Source organism: Sinocyclocheilus anshuiensis, unplaced genomic scaffold, assembly GCF_001515605.1.
Source record: "Sinocyclocheilus anshuiensis isolate Anshui unplaced genomic scaffold, SAMN03320099.WGS_v1.1 scaffold758, whole genome shotgun sequence".
NCBI lineage: Eukaryota > Metazoa > Chordata > Actinopteri > Cypriniformes > Cyprinidae > Sinocyclocheilus > Sinocyclocheilus anshuiensis.
In genome coordinates this window covers 1,072,976-1,093,138 of record NW_015548126.1, presented here as the reverse complement: position 1 = coordinate 1,093,138, position 20,163 = coordinate 1,072,976, and the positions used below count along the sequence as shown (strand labels likewise).

General features: G+C 36.9%; 2 protein-coding genes across 3 annotated transcripts in view; one reads left to right on the top strand and one right to left on the bottom strand.

The window, feature by feature from the left end:
* Window positions 1-15,559, top strand: part of egfem1 (EGF-like and EMI domain containing 1) — a 68,895-nt gene extending 53,336 nt beyond the window's left edge. The window contains exons 32-33 of the mRNA XM_016507736.1: window positions 13,754-13,942; window positions 15,510-15,559. Of these exons, the coding sequence (XP_016363222.1) occupies window positions 13,754-13,854 (101 nt within the window). The 3' untranslated portion in view covers window positions 13,855-13,942; window positions 15,510-15,559. The remainder of the gene's footprint in view (window positions 1-13,753; window positions 13,943-15,509) is intronic.
* Window positions 15,560-16,560: 1,001 nt separating this feature from the next.
* The window catches only part of LOC107704745 (MDS1 and EVI1 complex locus protein EVI1-like), a 173,925-nt gene continuing 170,322 nt past the window's right edge, over window positions 16,561-20,163 (bottom strand). For both annotated transcript variants that reach the window (XM_016507734.1, XM_016507735.1), the window contains 3 exons: window positions 19,568-19,804; window positions 19,309-19,480; window positions 16,561-18,528 (listed from right to left, as the gene is read on the bottom strand). In XM_016507734.1, coding sequence (XP_016363220.1) covers window positions 18,400-18,528; window positions 19,309-19,480; window positions 19,568-19,804 — 538 coding nt within the window. In that variant the 3' untranslated portion in view covers window positions 16,561-18,399. The remainder of the gene's footprint in view (window positions 18,529-19,308; window positions 19,481-19,567; window positions 19,805-20,163) is intronic.

The following is a 20,163-nucleotide window of genomic DNA, read 5'->3' as shown; positions in this document are numbered from 1 at the left end:
TAACATGGTGGACCAGTTCAATGTGACTTAAAAATGCTTGTTTTGTGTGCATGTTTGTGCATAAACTCGCTGTTTCTTATAAGTCCCACATCAGGCCAAACGCCCACCGAGCCACAAAGCCAGACCGAACTTCTCTATTACGGGATCAGAGTGAAGCCTCAACCGCTCATTTCTATAACACATACCACAAATACACCACTAAAGTGGCACATCAGAATACAGCAACACTCAGTGGAGTTTCTGCCATGCACAGTCTAAAATTTACCTTGTAAACGTACACCAACACTAAATTTAACGTTATTTTTTATGACAATGTCTATAAAGTCCTCTTTTATGGTACTTTTATGTTTTTTTTAAGTAATATGTAGCATGAATCTGGAGTGTTTGTGCTATAGATATCCTATTTAAATCCATCTGGTTGGCTCGTGTGAGTGTGATGTATGTCCTGCGATGCGATTCCTGTGACAGCCTGACTAAATATTCACCGTATTGTTACCCATCATCGTCCCATCTGAGGTCAATTGTTAAAGTGGTGCTGTCTGACAGGATTTAGAAACAATCTGATGATTGTAAACTGAACAGACAGTTCCTCCAAAAGACGTCGTACATGCCAAACAATCCTAATCTTTATAAACTGCAGTGCTTAGCACTCACTCAACAGTCTTTTACTGTAAAAAATGCTGTAAAAAGTGTTTTGTTCCTCTGTTCTTCTTCTGTTCCTCTCAGGATGTTGTCAAAGTAAAGTTTAATTTCGCTGTACAGTGAAACTATGTATTGGTGCTTAAACTTATTAAATATGTTACAGAAAACATTTAGGTTTTTTTTGTTTGTTTGTTTTAACTGTACGGTAAAGCTTTACACTGCTGATTATTTTTAGTGCGTTTGTTTTATTTCCCAGTAAAAATATCTAAACATTCTTAAATCAAGATATACTTGAGAAGTAAAAAGACTAAGATATATTGTTTTCTTGTATTTGTCTTGTCCGGTGAAAAAATATACATTTAAAAACTTTAAATCCAGATCAAAATCTGTCAGTAGGGTGGAACAATTAATCTTTTCCCTTTAATGTTTTTTTTTTAAATTAGTTTTTGCTTAAACAGGAACAAATCTGCAAATAAGGTGAGAAAAATAGTCTTGATTTCCCCTTTGAATTAAGATTAATTAAAAAACAGTGTCTGTAATGTTTCTGAAAAATGTATAAAAATTAGGAGAGATTTTGCTTAAAACAAGAAAAAAACTGCCAATAGGGTGAGAAAAAATCTTGTTTCCCTTTGCATTTTTTATTAATTCAAATTAATGTTTGTAATGTTTTTTGAAAAATTTATAAGAATTAAGAGATTATGCCTAAAACAAGAAAAATCTGTCAGTTTGGTGAGAAAAAATAATCTTATTTTCCCTTTGAATTAATTCTAATTAATGTTTTGAATGTTTTATGAAAAATGTATAAAAATTAAGATTGTTTTTTTTAAAAAAGAAAAAATATCTGCCAGTGGTGTGAGAAAGATAATCTTTCCCATTTGAAAAAATTAAAAACAATCATTTGAAATTATAACTTTAACTGAAAGGGAAAATAATTTTCTTACCCGTTTGTGTGTTTGTGTTGTTTCTTGTTTTAAGCATAAACAATGTTCTTTAAAAAATATATATATATACTGTATATATCTTAAGCAATTTTTTTTTGCTTTTCAAGTAAATGTATCTTGTATAAGATATTTGTACTAGTAGACAAGACAAAAATAAAATGATTAAAAATTATTTTTGGCAGTGTAAAGATTTTTTATTTAAAGATCTAAACAGTGTACAGCACACACATGCTATTATTTTTGATCACCCGAGTGAAACGTGTTGCTTGTAGGACACGGATATGTAGGTAGAGGGTAGTGGAACATTGTGGATAGCATGTTCCTCTGCACCTCTCAGATGGAAGGGTCAAACGTATCAGAGGTCACCTGCCTACACCTGTCAGCGCACCTGAGTGGAAAAGGCCCTCTACATGCATGTGTGTGTAAGTGTTTGTCTCTGTCACCGGCGCCATCGCTGTAGCATTTCTCAAGTGCAGTGGACCGTCACTGCAGGTGGGAGAGCCAGGCTGGGACCCCTGCGCCCTGACACGCGCTGCCCGGCATGAGTGATGGAAGTTTGGGGGCTGTCGGTGGACAGAGCCCTTGGGTCTGATGGATGGGAGGGGCTTTGCTGGCCGCACTGTGTTGTGACAGCCTACAGATGTTCTCCAATAATGTTTATCAGCCCGAGCCTCCAGCTATGGATGACGCACACCTGTTTCCAGTCAAACAGGGCTCTAGAGGCCATCCATCCACACACACACCTGAGTCCAGTCAAACAGACCGCCGTAGCCCATCCATTCAGTACGGTTTGGGTGGCCGCGATACTGTACACCAGCTTTGATCAGTGGATGGGTGGCACATATAGAGACAATCGACTGGACAAAGGTCCATCTTGTCTCTCAAGGTCTCTATAGGGCTATTAGCTCTATCACCTTATCATATATATATATAAAATGCAGAAGTAAGATATTTTCTGTAAATGTGCTAGACTTCCCATTCATTAGCCAGTATCAGTAAATAACTATAAAAATAGTACCGTATTTTTTATGGTTTATGATTACAATAATAAAAAATATATAACAAATACCAGTTATAATGGAAGTCTGTTTTCACCACAGAATAAAAAAAAAAAAAGAAAATTAATTGCGACTTTTTATTAACTTTTTTTTTCTTGTTATTGTAACTTTACACCTCACAATTCGGACTTGGTTTCTTGCAATTCTGAGAAAATAACTGTGAGATATAAACTCAAAATTGCAAAATATACACTCACAATTCTTATTGCGAGATATAAAGTCACAATTATGAGAAAAGTCAGAATTGCAAGATATATATTCAGAATTGCGCAACGTAAACTCTCAGTTCTGAAAAAAGTATTTTTATAAAATTATACATTTTCAGAATTTCGAGATATATTTCAGAATTCCGACATTTGTCTCGGAGGAGAGAAATTCTGAGTTTATATCTAACAATTCTTTGTTTAAATCTCAAAATTCTGTCTTTTTTTCTTGAATTCTCAGTTCATCTTGTAATTCTGCCTCCGCCACGGAATAAAAAATAGAAAAAGTAACCGCAACTTTTTATCTCACAAGTTTGAGTTTATATCTTACAATTCTGACTCTTTAAAAAAAAAAATATTCTGTGGTGGAAATGGGCTTCTATAAGTTCGCAATGTCAAGCAGCATAATGGAAGTTTTGTACAGCTAATATTAACTGGAAGTTAATACCGGAAGTGTCGCACATTCACATTACAAATCGCGGGGCTGCTTTATGTTAAAAATAAAGTGGATAAGACACGAAGCCAACAGACTTCTTATTAAGCTGGTGCTTATTGCATCTTCACAGTTCTGTCGTCTTGGGTGAAATGTCAAGGAGGCGAATGTAATTTTGCTGGGATGGCGTTAAAACGGATTTAGATTTACTACCCTGGCCTCGGTGCCTGCAGTCACCAATCTGTGCATTCAATAAAAAGTATAATTAAACTGAGGCATGCAGATAAATATGAACTGTATTTAAAATATCTTCTTAAAATGACTGTCTTGCAAAGCAAGGGATTGGCACCGGTGGTTTGTTAGACACGACCAGGCATAAAACATGTTCCATATGTGTCAGTTTATCTCTGTTTACTTGAATGAATAGCCTATGCTTTTGTGCATGAACGTTACACAGTTACACAACCCAGGCTTGTATGACACAGATAGGTTTAATAAGCGAAGACAAGCCTCGCGTCCTGAAAGACAGATCAGTGGTTTGTGATGAAAGAACCCATTGGAGAGGTCAGATCAGATGCGATCTGATGGGAACTTTAGCACGGAAATTATGCGTACAGCGCCAGCGAAGCGACACTATCAACGCGATGTCGTTTCGCACCATAGAGATTACGGTCTTCTCTCTCGGCGCTCGCCCCGTTCCCGGAGGACTGTGACTTTTTGAACCGGCGATAAAATTGAAGAAAGACCGAGGGAAATCAACTCAATGGGGTCTCGCACCATTTGGGCCACTTCTTGGACAGAAACAACAAACCCTTAAATGCCAAAGAGCTGCTCTGGAGATGAGTATCAGCAAACTCCCACACGTACCCGTCTGTGAACGCATCTCAGAGGGTGTAAAAACCTCATCTGTTTGTGTACTTGTTGCACTTTAGTTTAAATAGGTTTAGATTAATCTGTGCAGCACTTGGGGAATGGACCTTATTCAGGTTTTTGCGAATGAAAACGAGGCCGTGATGGATTAAACAAAGAAAGAAAGCAAATGTCTTGGAAAATTTGACTTAACACAGCTACTTAAAAGACAACCAGACAGTTTATTGGACTACACTATCGAAAAATTAAAAGGATATGACAGCACTGTCTGCTAAGTTTGGAGATGCAGAGTAGGCTAATTTCCAACCATAGACTGTAAAAAAAGATTTGACCTTTGATACCTAACTTACATAATTTGATTAGCATCCCTTCTCTCCACATCATGTCGTATGCTTTCTCTATGTCAAAGAAGACAGCCACTACACTCTCTCTATTTATTTGTGCTTTTCTTATTTCTTGTTCTAAACACACAGCCGGATCCATTGTATTTCTCCCTCTCCTCAAACCACTCTGATATTTGGATAAATATTTACTATTTTCCACATGATAAATGAACCTTTCATTCACCATTTTTCCCCCCATTATTTTACCAATATTAGACGTCAAAGCAATAGGTCTATAATTTCCTGGATTTGTACAATCTTTCCCAGGTTTAAGTATTGGAACTATCACCGCCTCCTTCCAACTTTGTGGTACTTTTCCTTCCTCCCAAATTTTATTGTACATTTTTAATAAAACATCCTTGAATAATTCACTGAGATGACTTATCATTAAATTGCAAATCTGATCCATACCTGGAGCTGATTTCCTAAGAGATGGATATAACTCTGACTTCGTAAATGTCATATTTAGTTGATCATTATTGTATTCCTCACTCTGTATTATCTCTTTATACTGCTCCAACATCCTTTCCCTTCCTCTTTTTCCCTCCTCACTAATATTGTCGGATTTATGTATTTTAACAAAATTTTTTGCCAGCATTTCTGCTTTCTCTTCGTCTTTTACAGCTGTTGTATCTCCATCCCTTAAAATTGGATACTCAAACTCTCTTTTTATCCCATTCATTCTTTTTATCATTCCCCATACTTGACCTATTTCTGTTTCCCTTCCCACTGTGTTACAAAACTTCCTCCAAAACTCTTTTTTTTTGTATTTTTAATGATTCTCCTTACATTTGCTTGCTTCCTTTTATATTCAATAAAATTCTGAAAACTATGATTCTTTTTTTTTAACATTTTAAAAGCTTTATTTTGAGATTTAATTGCTTTATCACATTATTTTGTCCACCATGGTACAATCTTCTTTTTTTTCTTACCTCCCTTCTTTGGAATAGTCTGACTTGCTGCTAACAATATAGCATTACAAATATCATTATTAACCTTATCAACCTCTTCTTTAACTTCAATTTTTTCCATTTCTTGTTCACTAATACTCCTAAATGCCTCCCAATCTGCATTTAAAAAAAACATTTGTCTACTCCTCCTGTATTACACTCTTCTATACTTAAATTCACTTCAATCACTATAGGATAATGATCACTCCCTATAGTCGTGTCTCTAAACACCTCCCATAAGCATATACCCGCCAGTGAATTTGAAACAAGTGTAAGATCAATAGCTGCTTCTGTTCCTGTTCTTACATTAATCCTTGTTCCCCTTCCATCATTTAAACATACTAAATCCTTAATCTCCATTAATTCTTCACTCTCTATACCATTCCCATCATTACAATTGTCCCATAACGTGCTATGAGCATTAAAATCTCCGCAACATATGATTTTCCCTTCTAAATGTACAATCAGTTCATCCAATACCTCTAGTGATAGTCTTTTACATGGATTATAACAATTTATAATTTTAACATTTCCTTTTTTCCCCCAAAAACTTATATTATTATAAATTCCAACTCCTTTCATTTCCGTAAAACCTTATATTGTATTCCTTGTTTTACAAATATTATACACCCTCCCCCAATATCTTCCTCTCTATCCCTGCGTATACTATCATAACCTTTAATACTAAAATCTAAAACTGGTTTAAGCCAGGTTTCCTGAATGCATATGATTTCTGGTTTCTTTTTAAACCCTTTTATAAAACCTTTAAACTCTTGACCATTTGCTAACAAGCTTCTTGCATTCCATTGTACAATATTCAAGTTGTCTTATCACCTGCATCTCCCGACTTCCCATCAACTTCCAGCCTTTTATTGATATTTTCCCAAGATATGTTGTTTATACCCCAAAAATTTTCAGCTCCCTTCACAATTATTTTAATTTTCTCTGTTTTGTGTCTGACTTGGTCCGTTCAATTAATTACATAAGCAATTAACAAAATCAGCCTATCCACTGTCAGTTTTGTGCTGCTTTCCACTGCTTGACCAACCTCTTGTTTCGAGATGTCTTTATCTTTGTCAGTATCATCACCTCTCCTTTGCTCTTGGACCTTCTTCACTGCCTCTGCATAACTTATGTTGTTTACCACTTTCACTTGTTCAATTTCCACAGCTCTCTTCCTTACATTACATCCACTGTATGTTACCCTATGTTGCCCCCCGCAATTACAGCACTTGTCTTGTACATTCTCTTCACAATTTTCAATTCTGTGATCACCTCCACACTTAGGGCATCTTTGTTTTCCTTTGCACACTGCTGCTATATGTCCATATCTCTGACATCTATAACAGCGGAGTTGGGGAGGAATATATGGCCTCACTGTAATGTTCATATATCCAATTTTTACTCTTTCTGGAAGCACTGAATCCTGAAACTCCAAACGAACTGATAAACTATCAACCCTTGCAAACATTATCTTTGTTTTTTTGTTCTTCTGTTTTACATATTGGCTTCCATTTCTCAAAATCTTAGCCGTATCCACTTCTCCTAACTTTTTCTTCAGCTCTCTAGACCAGTGGTTCCCAACCCTGGTCCTGGAGGCACCCCAACACTGCACGTTTTGCATGCCTCCTTAATCAAACACACCTGATTCAGGTCATCAGCTCATTAGTAGAGACTTCAAGACTTGAAATTGGTGTGTCAGAGAAAGGAGACATGCAAAACGTGCAGTGTTGGGGTGCCTCCAGGACCAGGGTTGGGAACCATGGCTCTAGACAATGCTATTGGACTTAGATTAACGTGTTCATCTTCCTTTCTGAATTTAAGAATTACTTTATATTCCTCTCTTACAATCTTTACGGACAACCCTATTATCTTCATCTGAGCTGTTTCCTTCTAATCCCCTTTTACTGGTTTGGCTATCTACCCAGTTCCCTTCATTTCGCCCACTCTTTCTCTTTTCTTGTCCTTTCCTACTACTTATTAAATTCCAGTCATCTGACTCCATTTCATCTTCATCAATTACCCCAGAAATCATCTCAATCCAGTCACAAACCAGTTTATGCCAAACACCGAAAAACACGACGCCCGCAGCAGCTAGCTCCCGTTCCTCGAGGACACGCTACGTCTTGACGAACGCCTCAAAATTCTCTTTTACACGTGTTTGAACTTAAATGTGTCTTGGCTTTTTTTTTATAACTCATCCGTTTAAATTATATTAAGCCTTGAATTTATGCATAATTAAGGGCGTGGCCACTTGAGTGACAGGTGGATTGCCGCTTCTATCGCCACCGTCGAGCTAGGTGGGCGTGGTTTCAGCAACCAGCTCCCACCTCTTTGCCCATTTTCGATTATGTGGGAGTGACGCACGGTGACGCGCTGCCAAGATGGTGACGGCAGGCTCCGCCCACTTTGAGCTTCAAAAATACTCTTCAGAAACCTACGGGTGACGTCACGGACACTTCGTCCATGTTTTTATCAGACAAGCCCTGAGTGAGCTGTCATCAGTCCGCCATTGTTTCGACGCGATTGGATTCTTCTAAGCGATTGGGGTGTTTTGTTGGATGTAATAATGAACATAGCAATCGTCATTTACTCCCGACATCTGAGCCGCTGAAGACGCAGTGGATTACTTTAGTTTTTGAAGGGAATGCACCAAATTCCCGACAGTATCTGCTGCCTCATTCTATTTATGATGTACTGACACAAAGTAAAAATTATTTGCAATGGTCGCTTTGTCGCGCTCAGATTTTTGAGCCAAGTGGATTTTGAATGCAGCTTCCAAAAGACAAAAATAGCCGAATAATATTTTTTATATTTCATACAATCACACTAGCGTGATTAGAATGTGCAGTGCGGCACAGCATCAGCTGCTAAATTAAAATCTGCTTTTGCTGGCTGGCACTGAGCCAGAGACAGAGCGTTTTTACAGCGCTGCACATTGTAACCAATCACACACGATTCTGTTGAGCTTATGAATGCAATGACCAATCAGAGGCATTCAGATGAGTCATCGCTGAAATACAGCGTTTTGTTCACTCGCTTGCTGAAGGAATTCTGCTCTCTGACGAATTCTCTCATCAGAAACAACAAAGTGCAGATGTGCTTACGATGTAAGTAGGATATTCATTTCACAGTGTAAACAGCTTCAGTGATCATAATGAAAGTTTTTGAGAGTGCTTGAAAATGTTCTTTGCTTTCTTTCTGTACAATGAAAGTGTTATAATTAGTAAATTACAATGTTTTTATTAAATTCACATTAAATACAAAGTCAGTCGTATTAAAAATATTTTATGGCATGACACCCATATCTGGGACTTAAGTAAAAAGACGGGTTTTCATCGCCCATCATAGATCAACTAATCTATAAAGGTGCAAAATGCATTTACTTACACATTATTTGAGAATCGAGATATTTCATGATGAAGTTAACACGTTTGGGAATATTTCGAATTAAAAAAAGAAAAAAGAAATAAAACATAAGCCTATATCAGTTATACTTAGGCTATATATGGCTGCTGTGTGTCACATCATCACATGACAAGCATGATGAAACAACCTCCCCCACCATCACTCGTGCCCCCTAAAAACAAATGAGTGCATGACGCCCCTGTTTAAAGTTGCCTTTGTAGAGTGTTTTTAAAGGGGTTTTAAATCGTTTTTGAGCAGTTATAACTGCATGAATAAGAATGGTGACTTTAAAGGAAGAGAAGGGCGGGGTTAGCAGTAGCTCATTATCATTTAAAAGGACATGCACCGAAACGGGTCACTGTGAACAGAGCTGTTTTTGACAAGGTAAAAAGGGTGTTGTTTTACACTACCATTGAGAATTTTTAACCCAAGTATGTTATAGACTTTTCATGAAGCCCCTAAAAAATCATACCAACTTGTGGAAAATGTGCATCCGATGTTCCCTTTAGCGCTTCTCGAACTCCACCAGTGTGATTCGATTTGACTGAATCGACTGAATCTTACAAACAAACCGGTTCTTTTAGTGATCAAATACATAGTGCAACTGTAGGCTATTTCAGATCTGAATCCTGCAAAATTGACTCTTATGAGTCGGTTCTTTCTTGTTAATCAAAATCTGACTCGAGATATTGCTTTTGTCATGCCTAAATTAATCAAGATTGAATGAATGATGAGCCCAATTTTATATTTAATATTTATTTATTTAGCGTTTTAGTAATATTTATTCAATATTTTAAATTAGTCAGAACCTATTTTTGGTTGCATATTTATGCGGCCTCTAAAAGGTATGTGAAAAGTCATAAAGTCTGTGTAAACACACCTTAAGAAATGCATTACTTGTATGTTATTTTTTCCCGTTACGGATCCAAAATCATTAAATAACAATTGGATCCCTATTTGACATTCTACTACTAGACCCAACTCAACGGACAGAGATGTGACACGTGTGCAACCAGTCCAACAAACGCGCCCTGTGTGAACGCCACAGACACTGGAAATCCCCTGGTTTCAGTGAAGGAAAAAAATCAACACGCAGCATCTCTGTGTATACGTAAAGAGCACTATCAGACTTTTTTTCTTTTAACAGGACCCCGTCATTAATCTAAATTATTCAGGGATCATTTAGCAGGTTCTGGGTGAATGTCAATGAGCAGTGCTTCGTGCAGTGTCAGCATGGGTCAGTGTCGAGGAGGGCCACTAGGTGGCGCCCGATGCAGTATTGTGGTGTGCCGGTGGTCAAGCAAGACCTTGGATACACTCTGCAACCCTGACGAGCCACATACCCCAATTGTTTTACCATTCCTGTGGTAGACTGAGGAGAGCGGGGCTAGTTGTCACAATGTTTTCAAGTCAACTTCTGTAATACCTATTTAACATTTAGACTGTTACTGACCAGAACATTTGACACGTTGATTCAATAGTTGGGTGGGTAAGCTGTCATTAAAGAACCAATTAAACAGTTTTCTTTTCAGCTAAATTTGATCAGTAAAACAATTATGAAACACAAAACAATAACAGAACGGAAATGTAGCCTAAAAGTTATCACACACACACACACAAAATAACACCATTATTTTGGCCAACACATTTAGTCATTAAAACTTAAAATAGGCCTAGGCTACATGTCAATTTTTCCCAATACAAAAATGTGCACAAACTGCCAACAAAAATAAAAAAACAATACTCTATCGTCCCGAGTTCTGTATTTTAGATATGTATCTAATATATTTAGTTTGATTTTATTGTGTTTACCCAACAGCTTTTTACAAAACGAAGCTACTGAATTTAGTTTGGGCTGAATAATTGACTCAAACTATTTTTTATTCTGACGTTTTTGAGGTAGGCTTATTGAAACAACATACAAATTGCTAGTGAAAACACTTGATTCAAACCAGTATAATCATGAGATGCAGACCTTGTGACACCCCGGTCTGCCCTAAATGCACAGACCGGTTAAACTAAGTAGGCTACTTGATAATAGTGTTCAGAATGTGGTCTTAAAAATGAGCATTTAAACTACTTTGCTGCTGCTCAATCAGACAAGACGGTGATTGTGTTTTAGATTGTTGTGACACTAAGTGGTGGGTGTATCAGCGCATTACTGAAAGGAAATGTGGCAGCATATTTCCACAAACCAGTGAAAATATCTTGAGGGTCCAAATTATAGTAATAAAGCTCTAACTATAGTCGATGAGCAACCTTTAATTTCAGTGCGTCATGCACGATATCTAAGGTAGCCTAAGTGAGTTTCCAAGTGCACAATTGACTTTTCATCCAATTCCAGCGTAAACGGCCCTTTACGTCAGGTCCACGGACCTCTGAGGCATTTTAAACAGTAAGCCGTTCCCCTAACACGTCTTGTCATATTAAAACCATATGCATGGCGGCATCCGCCGCTCGTACTGAGAGCCCATCAATAACGCTAATGACCCGTTTCCCGGGGGATCACAACAAATACCCGAATGAAACGGCCGGTGTTTAACGGAGCCGCCGCTCCTTCCGCGGCTTACGAGCTGTCACGTATCCAGCCACAGCTGCCACCGGCCTGACTTTATCAAAAACAGCGAGGGATGAAAAGAGTGTGCGATTTGCGAGAGATGTATTATTAAAAGAAGAAACCTCACTGGAGGGCATATATAAAACTCCTCATCTGGTTCTCCGCTCTGTGCCAGCTGTAGACAATCTGAGCTATTACAACTCAACATTCATTCACTAAAGTAAAACCATCTCTTTATATCTGATCTCTATATCTACACATGCTGTGCAGAAAACATTAAGCCTTATTCAGTAGAGCTATTGTTTAGTCCTAAAACCATTAGACATAGACAATAAGCGATTTTGATCCTTAGGGCTTTTAAAATAGTGATTTTGGATTTGTAAGTAAAACAAGATTGCTAAGTCTTTAATCAGTCGATCAGCAGATAGCGACTTCTTAGCGATTTGGGGACCGTTTGCACGACACGGTGACGGAACGGAAAACTTTTATGCGTTTTGACCATTCATTTACACAACAACGGTGTTTTGGTATCCCGAAAACTGGTTTCAAAGAGCTTTTTTTAACGATACCGATCATAGACTGTGATACCGATCAGGGACGTGCATAGGGTCCCTTAGGGGCAGGGGCTCAAATGTAAAATAGGGGCAATGTAAAAAAATATATATATTAATAATAATAATAATATTATTATTATATAAGGATCAGTGTGTTCACAATTAAGATAATACATTAAAATAATATGGTAAGACACACCAGTTTGCAATATCAAGCAGCAATACTAGCAATTTTCTACAGCTAAAAATAGCTTGAAGCGAATGACACCGGAAGCCAGACACATTACATTTAAAAATGGCCTTGCCCGCTCTTTAGGGCTGAAAGGGATACAGCTACGGCCAGATTGTCCTACTGGGCATGTTTTTATACAGTCTATGGCATGTATGCGCACATCAATATTGTGTCATTTTTGCCATGCTGAGCAACAATTAATTACTGTAGGGCCATTTGTGTTATTGTAAGGTTAGGTTTAGGGTTGGGGTGTAGATATTAATAAAACACAATCTAATAGGTAGCAAATGTAATTTCTCATTATTTTCTGTCTGTAGCTGTATCCCTTCAAGCCATAACCAGGAAAAATAAGGTGTATAAATACGTTAATTTGTGGAAAAGGTGAAGTCATGCAAATGCATATTACAAGTTTAGTCTTTAGGCAAGTGCGAGTTTCTTTCAAAAACAGTGACATCGCCAGCTTCTGGCATGGCATGCATAATACAGCAGTTTAGATGTTTTTAGGAAAAAAAGTTTTCTATACATCGTTGTCGTGTAAACATACCCTTAAAAAGCCTTCATTTGTCTTATGAATTGACTTCATGACTGAAAAGCATTATAACATTATAAATCCGATAATTCAGGTAAATTAATATAATTCATGGGATTATTTAACATTGGTGTTTTATCACGGCATTTGCCACCAATTTATAATGCTCTAGCTCTTTAATGTCAATTGTTAAAAAATCGTTATAGCAACAGTGTTTTTCTGTGATGTTATAGTTATAACTGTGGTGTGGACAGTGTGTTCACTGTTCTAGTATAATTAAACTTTATAGTTAATGTTCTGGTTATAGCTGTCATCCTTGCTGTAAACAGCCTTTAAGAATAAGCTGTGGTAAAACAACCAGCTAATCATGGCTTGTTGTATTAGAAATCACTTTAAAGGTGGCTCTCTATGCCCATCATGTATGAAAGGCCTGCAGTGTCTTCTGTACCAACCATTAAGCACAGCAGGTGCTGTTTCGTCTGGCAAGGGGGCAAGTAACAGTGCCAAGTTAATCAGGCAGAGAGTGCCAGCAGTGTCACACCCTGTACTCAGGGGCCATGATAGATGTCCTGACCAGGGCTGCGGTGCCACTGTGGGGTGGTGGCAGAGTGTACAGGCATGTTTCAGTCGACATGAAAGAGAAGGGCCCGTGTTTGAACACACATATGAGAGTGGGATGTCGTGTGTGTGTGGCTGTTTTGTACCCATGCCAAAAGACTCATTAGTTCATTAGATAGATCCATACACTCTGATGAGAGCGATGGGAAATTCCCCCGTCAAACACAACCACTCCCTTGAGAAGGACGAATGTGACTGTGTGTGTGCAGGAGGGGCTCACACACACTCATATTGACAGTATGTGAGGGTCGAGATGCTGCCCTGTAGAGGGAGATGTACAAGCCGCAGCCTGTGATCTTTCAAGCACATGACAGACTTTCACGGCAAACAGCTGGTCAGTAATGGTCCATGTTGGCCTCTTTTCCTCCTCTGTAGACCCATTATCACCTTCACCCTACTACAGCACCCACAAACCCCTCTCCAGCCGACCTCATCAAAGTGGGACGACCTGCTGTGACCTCATCAGAGCTGGCTGACCCATGATGACCTCATCAAAGCAGGACGCCCCACTGAGCTCAGAGACTTGACGGCTTGCGCTGACCAAAAGCGGGCCATCAATTATCAGTGAGTGTGACACCGCTTTTACTGTGTACCTTACATTTCAGTTTCCGCTTAAATAAGGGACAACTTTGGTCTCGCAACACTTTATTGTACAATAAGGTCTCGTTAGTTAACGTCAGTCAGTGCATTAACTAACATTAACAATGTATAACATTATTTGTTTATCTTTATTCATGGTAGTTAAAAAATACAACTGTTCATTGTTAGTACATGTTAGCTAATGTAGGTCTGTTAAATAATATAAAAAAAAATATATAGTACAAAAATACAAATTTGCCATTTTTCCTAAATGCATTTAGACTTACGGGTAGGACACTTGAGATTGCATTTTCATCGTGATAATTGTAGCAAAATGCAGTGTGAATTTCAAAACGCATTCTGAGCCAAAGGTGCAGCAAATGTGTAGCAAAAATGGTGGTTTAAATGTCTTAAATTTTTCTTAAATGCATTGACATGTATTCTTATATGTGTCATGTGTACGTATATTTTAATATTTTTAAAGTCTTTCACAAAACTATTGCCACCTCATATTTTCATCAAAAAAAAAATTGTGAGTGTATGTATAATTTTCCTCCCGTTTCATTTTTTTAGAACCATCATCATGTCCTTTTAGAGGCTCTGTACAAACAAGCCTTGAAGGGATAGTTCACATAAAGAATTAGAATTCTGTCATTTTCTCACCCTCATGTTGTTCCAAACCTGTATTGACTTGCTTTTTTTCTCCAGAACACAAAAGAAGATATTTTTAAGAACAGTTAATACAAATGAAAGTCAGTGGGGTTCAAAACAACATTGGACCCTATTGACTTTTATTGCGCACACACACACACACACACACACACACACACACACCAACCACCATTTTGCAAAATATTAGCTTTTGTGTTCTGCAGAAGAAAGAAAATCATAGAGGTTTGTAACAATACAATGATGAGTAAATGTTGACAGAACTTTCATTTGTTTGGGTTGTAGTGACTGTGTTTTGTCTTTGCGCGGCAGTGTCGTCTAGCCCTCGTAATGCGGACAGGGACAACAAAATCGAGTTTATGTTGAGTGAAAATGGCAGGAAACACAAAGAGGTCTTAACTAATTTTCCCAAGCAAATCCCACCCTGACTCTCAACACACACAAAACCTCGAACCCAGACAAGCAGTCATCACCCCTCTGTCCACAATGGCATCCACCCACTACAAATCAGAAAGAGAGAGAAAGAATAAGAGGGTGAGGAAAGGACAGAAGGAGAAGAATAGATGGACTGGAAGAGAGAGTGATAAAAATGGCATCCCTCTGGAAAAAAAGAAAGACAATGGGGAATATGATTAGGAAAGAAGGAGAATTATGAGGGTGAGAACGAGGGGTTCTGACCGGGTTGGCTGGAGAAGTTGGATCCCGTTTAAACAATGAGAGAGAGACGTCAGTCGAATGTTGTTTCTCATTGAGAGTTTGAGCGATGAGCCAGGTCATCACATCTCTCCACCTCATCCATCATTTCCCTCAAACAAACGAGTGCAGCGTGCATTCTTGCCTCCCTCCTCTGCCTTTCAGCCACTTTTCTCTCTCTCTCTCGGAGACTCTCTCTGGCTGTGGGACAGTGGATCTGTGAGAGAGCGATGACCGGGGATCAGACTCGCGCTGTGTCCGTCTGGCAGTGTGTGTGAACCAGATTTTTATGTGTCTCGGTGTGAAATAATACAAGTGGGTGTGCGAGAGAGCAGCTATCAAAAGAGTTTTATTCTGTCTTCAGAAACGTGTGTCTGTGTGAGAACATCTTCTTTGCACCAGCATATTTTGGTCTCTAATTCAGAGACATAATTATGAAAAAAGCACATAAAATATATATAAAAATCAAGAAAAACAAAATACAAATTATATGAGAAAATTAAGTATTTATATATTTTTTACATTATTCAGTATCCTAATGTACTGCAAAAAATGAAAAAATTAAAACGATTTAAATACTGTAATAAACTTTTATTTATTGCACCAATTAAATTTACTTAGCAGATTTTAATGTAGCAAAAAAATATGTGCCTGCACAATTGTAATTTTTAAAATAAGCGGAATTTGAGACCTTTTTCATGACAATGAATTATAATTATAGTCATATATTGTCAATTATTTTTTTTTACATTAAAATCAGCATAAAGTAAATTTAGTACAATAAATACTAATGTAAAATATACTATTTTAATATAATATTTAATATACTATTTAAATACTATAAATATATTTTTCATTGTCTTGAAAAAAAAATCTTATTAAAGTAAAGAAAAAAAAAACATTGCACCTGCATAATATAATCATAATTATTGGAATAATGGGAATTAAAAAATTTGAATTATAATAATTATGGTCATATATATATACTGTGTGGACATTAGAACCAGCATACATTAAATTTAGTACAATAACAATGATAATAATAATATTTAATATACTATTAAATATTGTTTAATATACCAATACTTAATACTGTTATAATACAAACAATCTAGGTCCTTATTTTCTATATGCAAAATACAATTTATATATAAATATTTTCTTTTACTTTTGGGGTGAAATATGACCTTAAAATTTATTTTGTTAGAGTCACCCTAATACAAACCAAGACAGAGCCAGTGTTAGAGTGCACAGTCCGCCCACATAGGAGTTTTTTTTTTTTATTTCTCAGTAACTCCTCCCACAGTATTGAATTATAATGCAATACAGTTACATTGTAGAAAGCATTAAAACAGAAGTACCTCAACTCACTGATTACTTTTAAAAATGGGATTATAAACATCGACAAAAAAACAAACAAAGTGAAATAGGAAAGATCTGGTCCTTCACCTCGTGAGGATAAACAAAATCTGGCATTTCTCCTAGGTTTGGCACAAGAAATCAACATGGACCCAAACGTCACACAAGCTTGCAGACAACCATAGAAAATGTCAGGTACAGCTTGGACCAATCATGCGTTTTATGAAGAAATAATATCAGCTGTTTTTATTCTTCTTTCCTTTTTTTACTCTATTTTCTCATTTTTTTTATATTTTACAGTTGAATCAATAAATTGTCATACAAAAAAACCTACGTAATATCTATATCATTTACCAGTTTTATTAGAAGTATAAGCTGTGATGGTACGTTTAATACTATCTGGCATTCAGACGTTACTACAAACCCCAGTAGAGTCTCTTCCCCCAAAATTTTCAGTGAGAAATTCTTCATTTCAACACAAGGGGGCACTTGAGAGCAGTGCTATTCAGTAAACAAACTACAGTTTGCAGAGAAATAAATACAACTTTCAAGATACACAGCAATAACATTGACGACATCAACCAAGAAATAAAAGAAAGACAAAAACAAAGCAACAAACGACAAGGGGAAAAAATAAACACAAGGAACCCATGATTGTCTATAAATGAAAGACACACAAGGATGGTGTAGCTAAAGACTAGCATTCAGGCTATTTAGTGGTATCGTTCGCCAACTAATGGAAAAAGTTACCATGGAAATGATAAAATGCCCTTTACGCGAGTTCTACAGATTCAATTCTTAAACTAGTTTTTCAATTTAGAAAAAAATTCTAGTTTTTTTCCCAACCACTCTTCCAACTTAAAAAAGACACTAACTAAAAAGAGCATGTTTTCGCACAAACTGGCGGGAAAGTGGGTTGAAGGTAATGCAGTGCTTTAATTGGACAGAACTTGTCTCGCGCCTTACACCTATTTTGTTTTTTTTACAAGCAGCGTCAGAGAGAGGTCTAAAGGTCACACCTTTTATGTGTATCTGTTTACGTTTTCAAATTCACAAACTCCTGGAGAATATCTTAAAAGAGAAACACTAACCCCACAACCCCTCACATACGTTTGTAAACTTGTACGTTTCTGTACAAGACCTAAAAGAACGTTTGAAAAACACACATGGTTGTTTTGCGTGTCTGTATTTGCGTTTATTTGTGTTTGTGTGTGATGGTGGTAATTCTAAAGATATTTACAGGCCGGTAAGCGGTTGTGCCTGAATAGTCTGCGATCACATTTGTCTTGTGGAAGACTCTCATTTGTTACTCTTAGTAACCATCGGTTTTAGCGGACAAAACTCACAAACATGACACCGACGTTTCATTCGCAATCTCAAAAACTGTTCACCAGCTGCCACTGCTGTGCAAAACATTGGAACTTGACAGAATAAATACAATTATTATTATGTCTTACTACTATTGTCATGATCGTCTTCATCATCACCATCAAAATTACTGACACTATTGTCATTCCTACTAATCAATAAGTCAATCAAACAAACAGTCAGTCAATCATTTGTTGATGTATGTGGGACAGTGAGCTGCTATGCACAGGATCTGGGTGTGTGTGGTGGAAATGAATGAGGATTTGGGCACTTGTGCAGGCGTGAGTGTGGACCAGGGACTCTGGCGGTAGTCTAACACAATGTTAAGTTAGGTCACATGGTACATGGTCGTGTCATACGTGACTGAGAGACTGAATGGCGCTGGGTTCTGCAGCGCGGGCCAAGCTGTGCCACATCGGGGCATTATGGGTAGACGAATGGAGTGGATCCTTATCAGCTAGGGACAGCATCATAGCATATGCCTTAAAAAGAGAGATATACAGTTACAAATACACCTATCAACTATATTCATGGAAAAGGTATTTAATAATAATAATAATATTAATGATGCTATTATTATTGTCATTAATAATCATTAATAATACAATTAATAAAACAATAAAATTATGTTAATTTACGTACACAAATTGTATTCATGGAAAATGTGTTACTTGTTTTTATTAATTATTATTAATAGGAACATGTATTTACTAATAATAGCAATAATAATAGTAATAATAATAATAATAATAACAACAATAAAGTAAAATAGTAATTCTATAAGTAATTTATTTAAAGGAAATTCATGAAAAATGTTATACTTATTATTAATTAATAAATAATTCCATATTGTTAATTGTTATCAATTAATATTAATAATAACACCAAAATAAAATATTAGTAATTAAATACGTCATTTATTACATTTTGTAAAATATTAATTTAACATTTAATATTTTAAATAATTTTCATTAATAATGTTGTTATTAATATCAATTAATAATACAATTAATAAAATAATAAAATATTGTTAATTATAAAACAAACTATCATCGACATTTTGATAACTGTTATTATTAAAAATACTTTATCTGCTACTACTACTAATTATTGTTGTTTTTTATTATTATTAACAACAATAAAATATTAGTATTTATTTTAAAATAATATTGTAAAAATTAATATTATTTTTCTGAATTTATATTATTTTGAAAAAGTAGTTTTAAACGACAGTTTTAATTTTGTGCTCTATAAGGTTATACCTGTGATTTAGATTTCCTGTATAGAGGCTGTTTGATGCCCTCTTGCAGGTGGGCAGGGCCAAAGCTGGTGACATCACTGTCGCTGAGGTCTCCGTCCTCCATACTAAAGTGACGGATGTGATCCAGCGTGGAGAAACTGCTGTGATCTTCATCGTCCTCTTCCTCATTAAACCTGCAAATGATGCAGAGATTATTTTTAGAAGATTAATTTACAGCCACAAATTAAATGCATATAAACAAGTTTTTTTTATTTGCATACCTTTGTGGCGAGGATTTGCTATTCATCTCCAGATCATCTGGTCCCTCGAAATCGATGTCATCGTTTATGTCGTGATCCAGACTGCTGGGCACGCCATCCTCGCTGGGTTTCCTGGCACTGTCGCTATGCTCCGCCTCCTCTTCCTCTGCTCTGAGCTCCTCCCCTTCTTCTTCATCCAGGTCACGTGACCCCTTACCAGGCAGGGCTTTGTCGCCATCAAAATGACTGCCATTTAGCCTACGGAGAACAAAGAGAATCATTTGTAATGACATTATGCAGGCATGAATTTTTGACTGATACGCCGATCCTTGATTACAGAAAGAAAATCATTTAGCGCTGAAACCAAGTTCTGTTTGCCTCGAAAAAATAAACCATCTTAAAAAGCAGAACCACATGCCTACGCTTTCTAAATGAGAGGAAATGCTCAGAGAAAGAAGGCGAGTGTGTTGGAGAAAGAGACTGTTTGTCATCAGTTATGAGGGCCCCTGGTTGGCAGAAATGAGCCGCCCATCTGCAGGGCACTTAGACAGCAGGCCTCTACACTTCCTCTCACTTATTTTCAGTTCTCGCTCCACTCAAACATCTCACATCTCCTC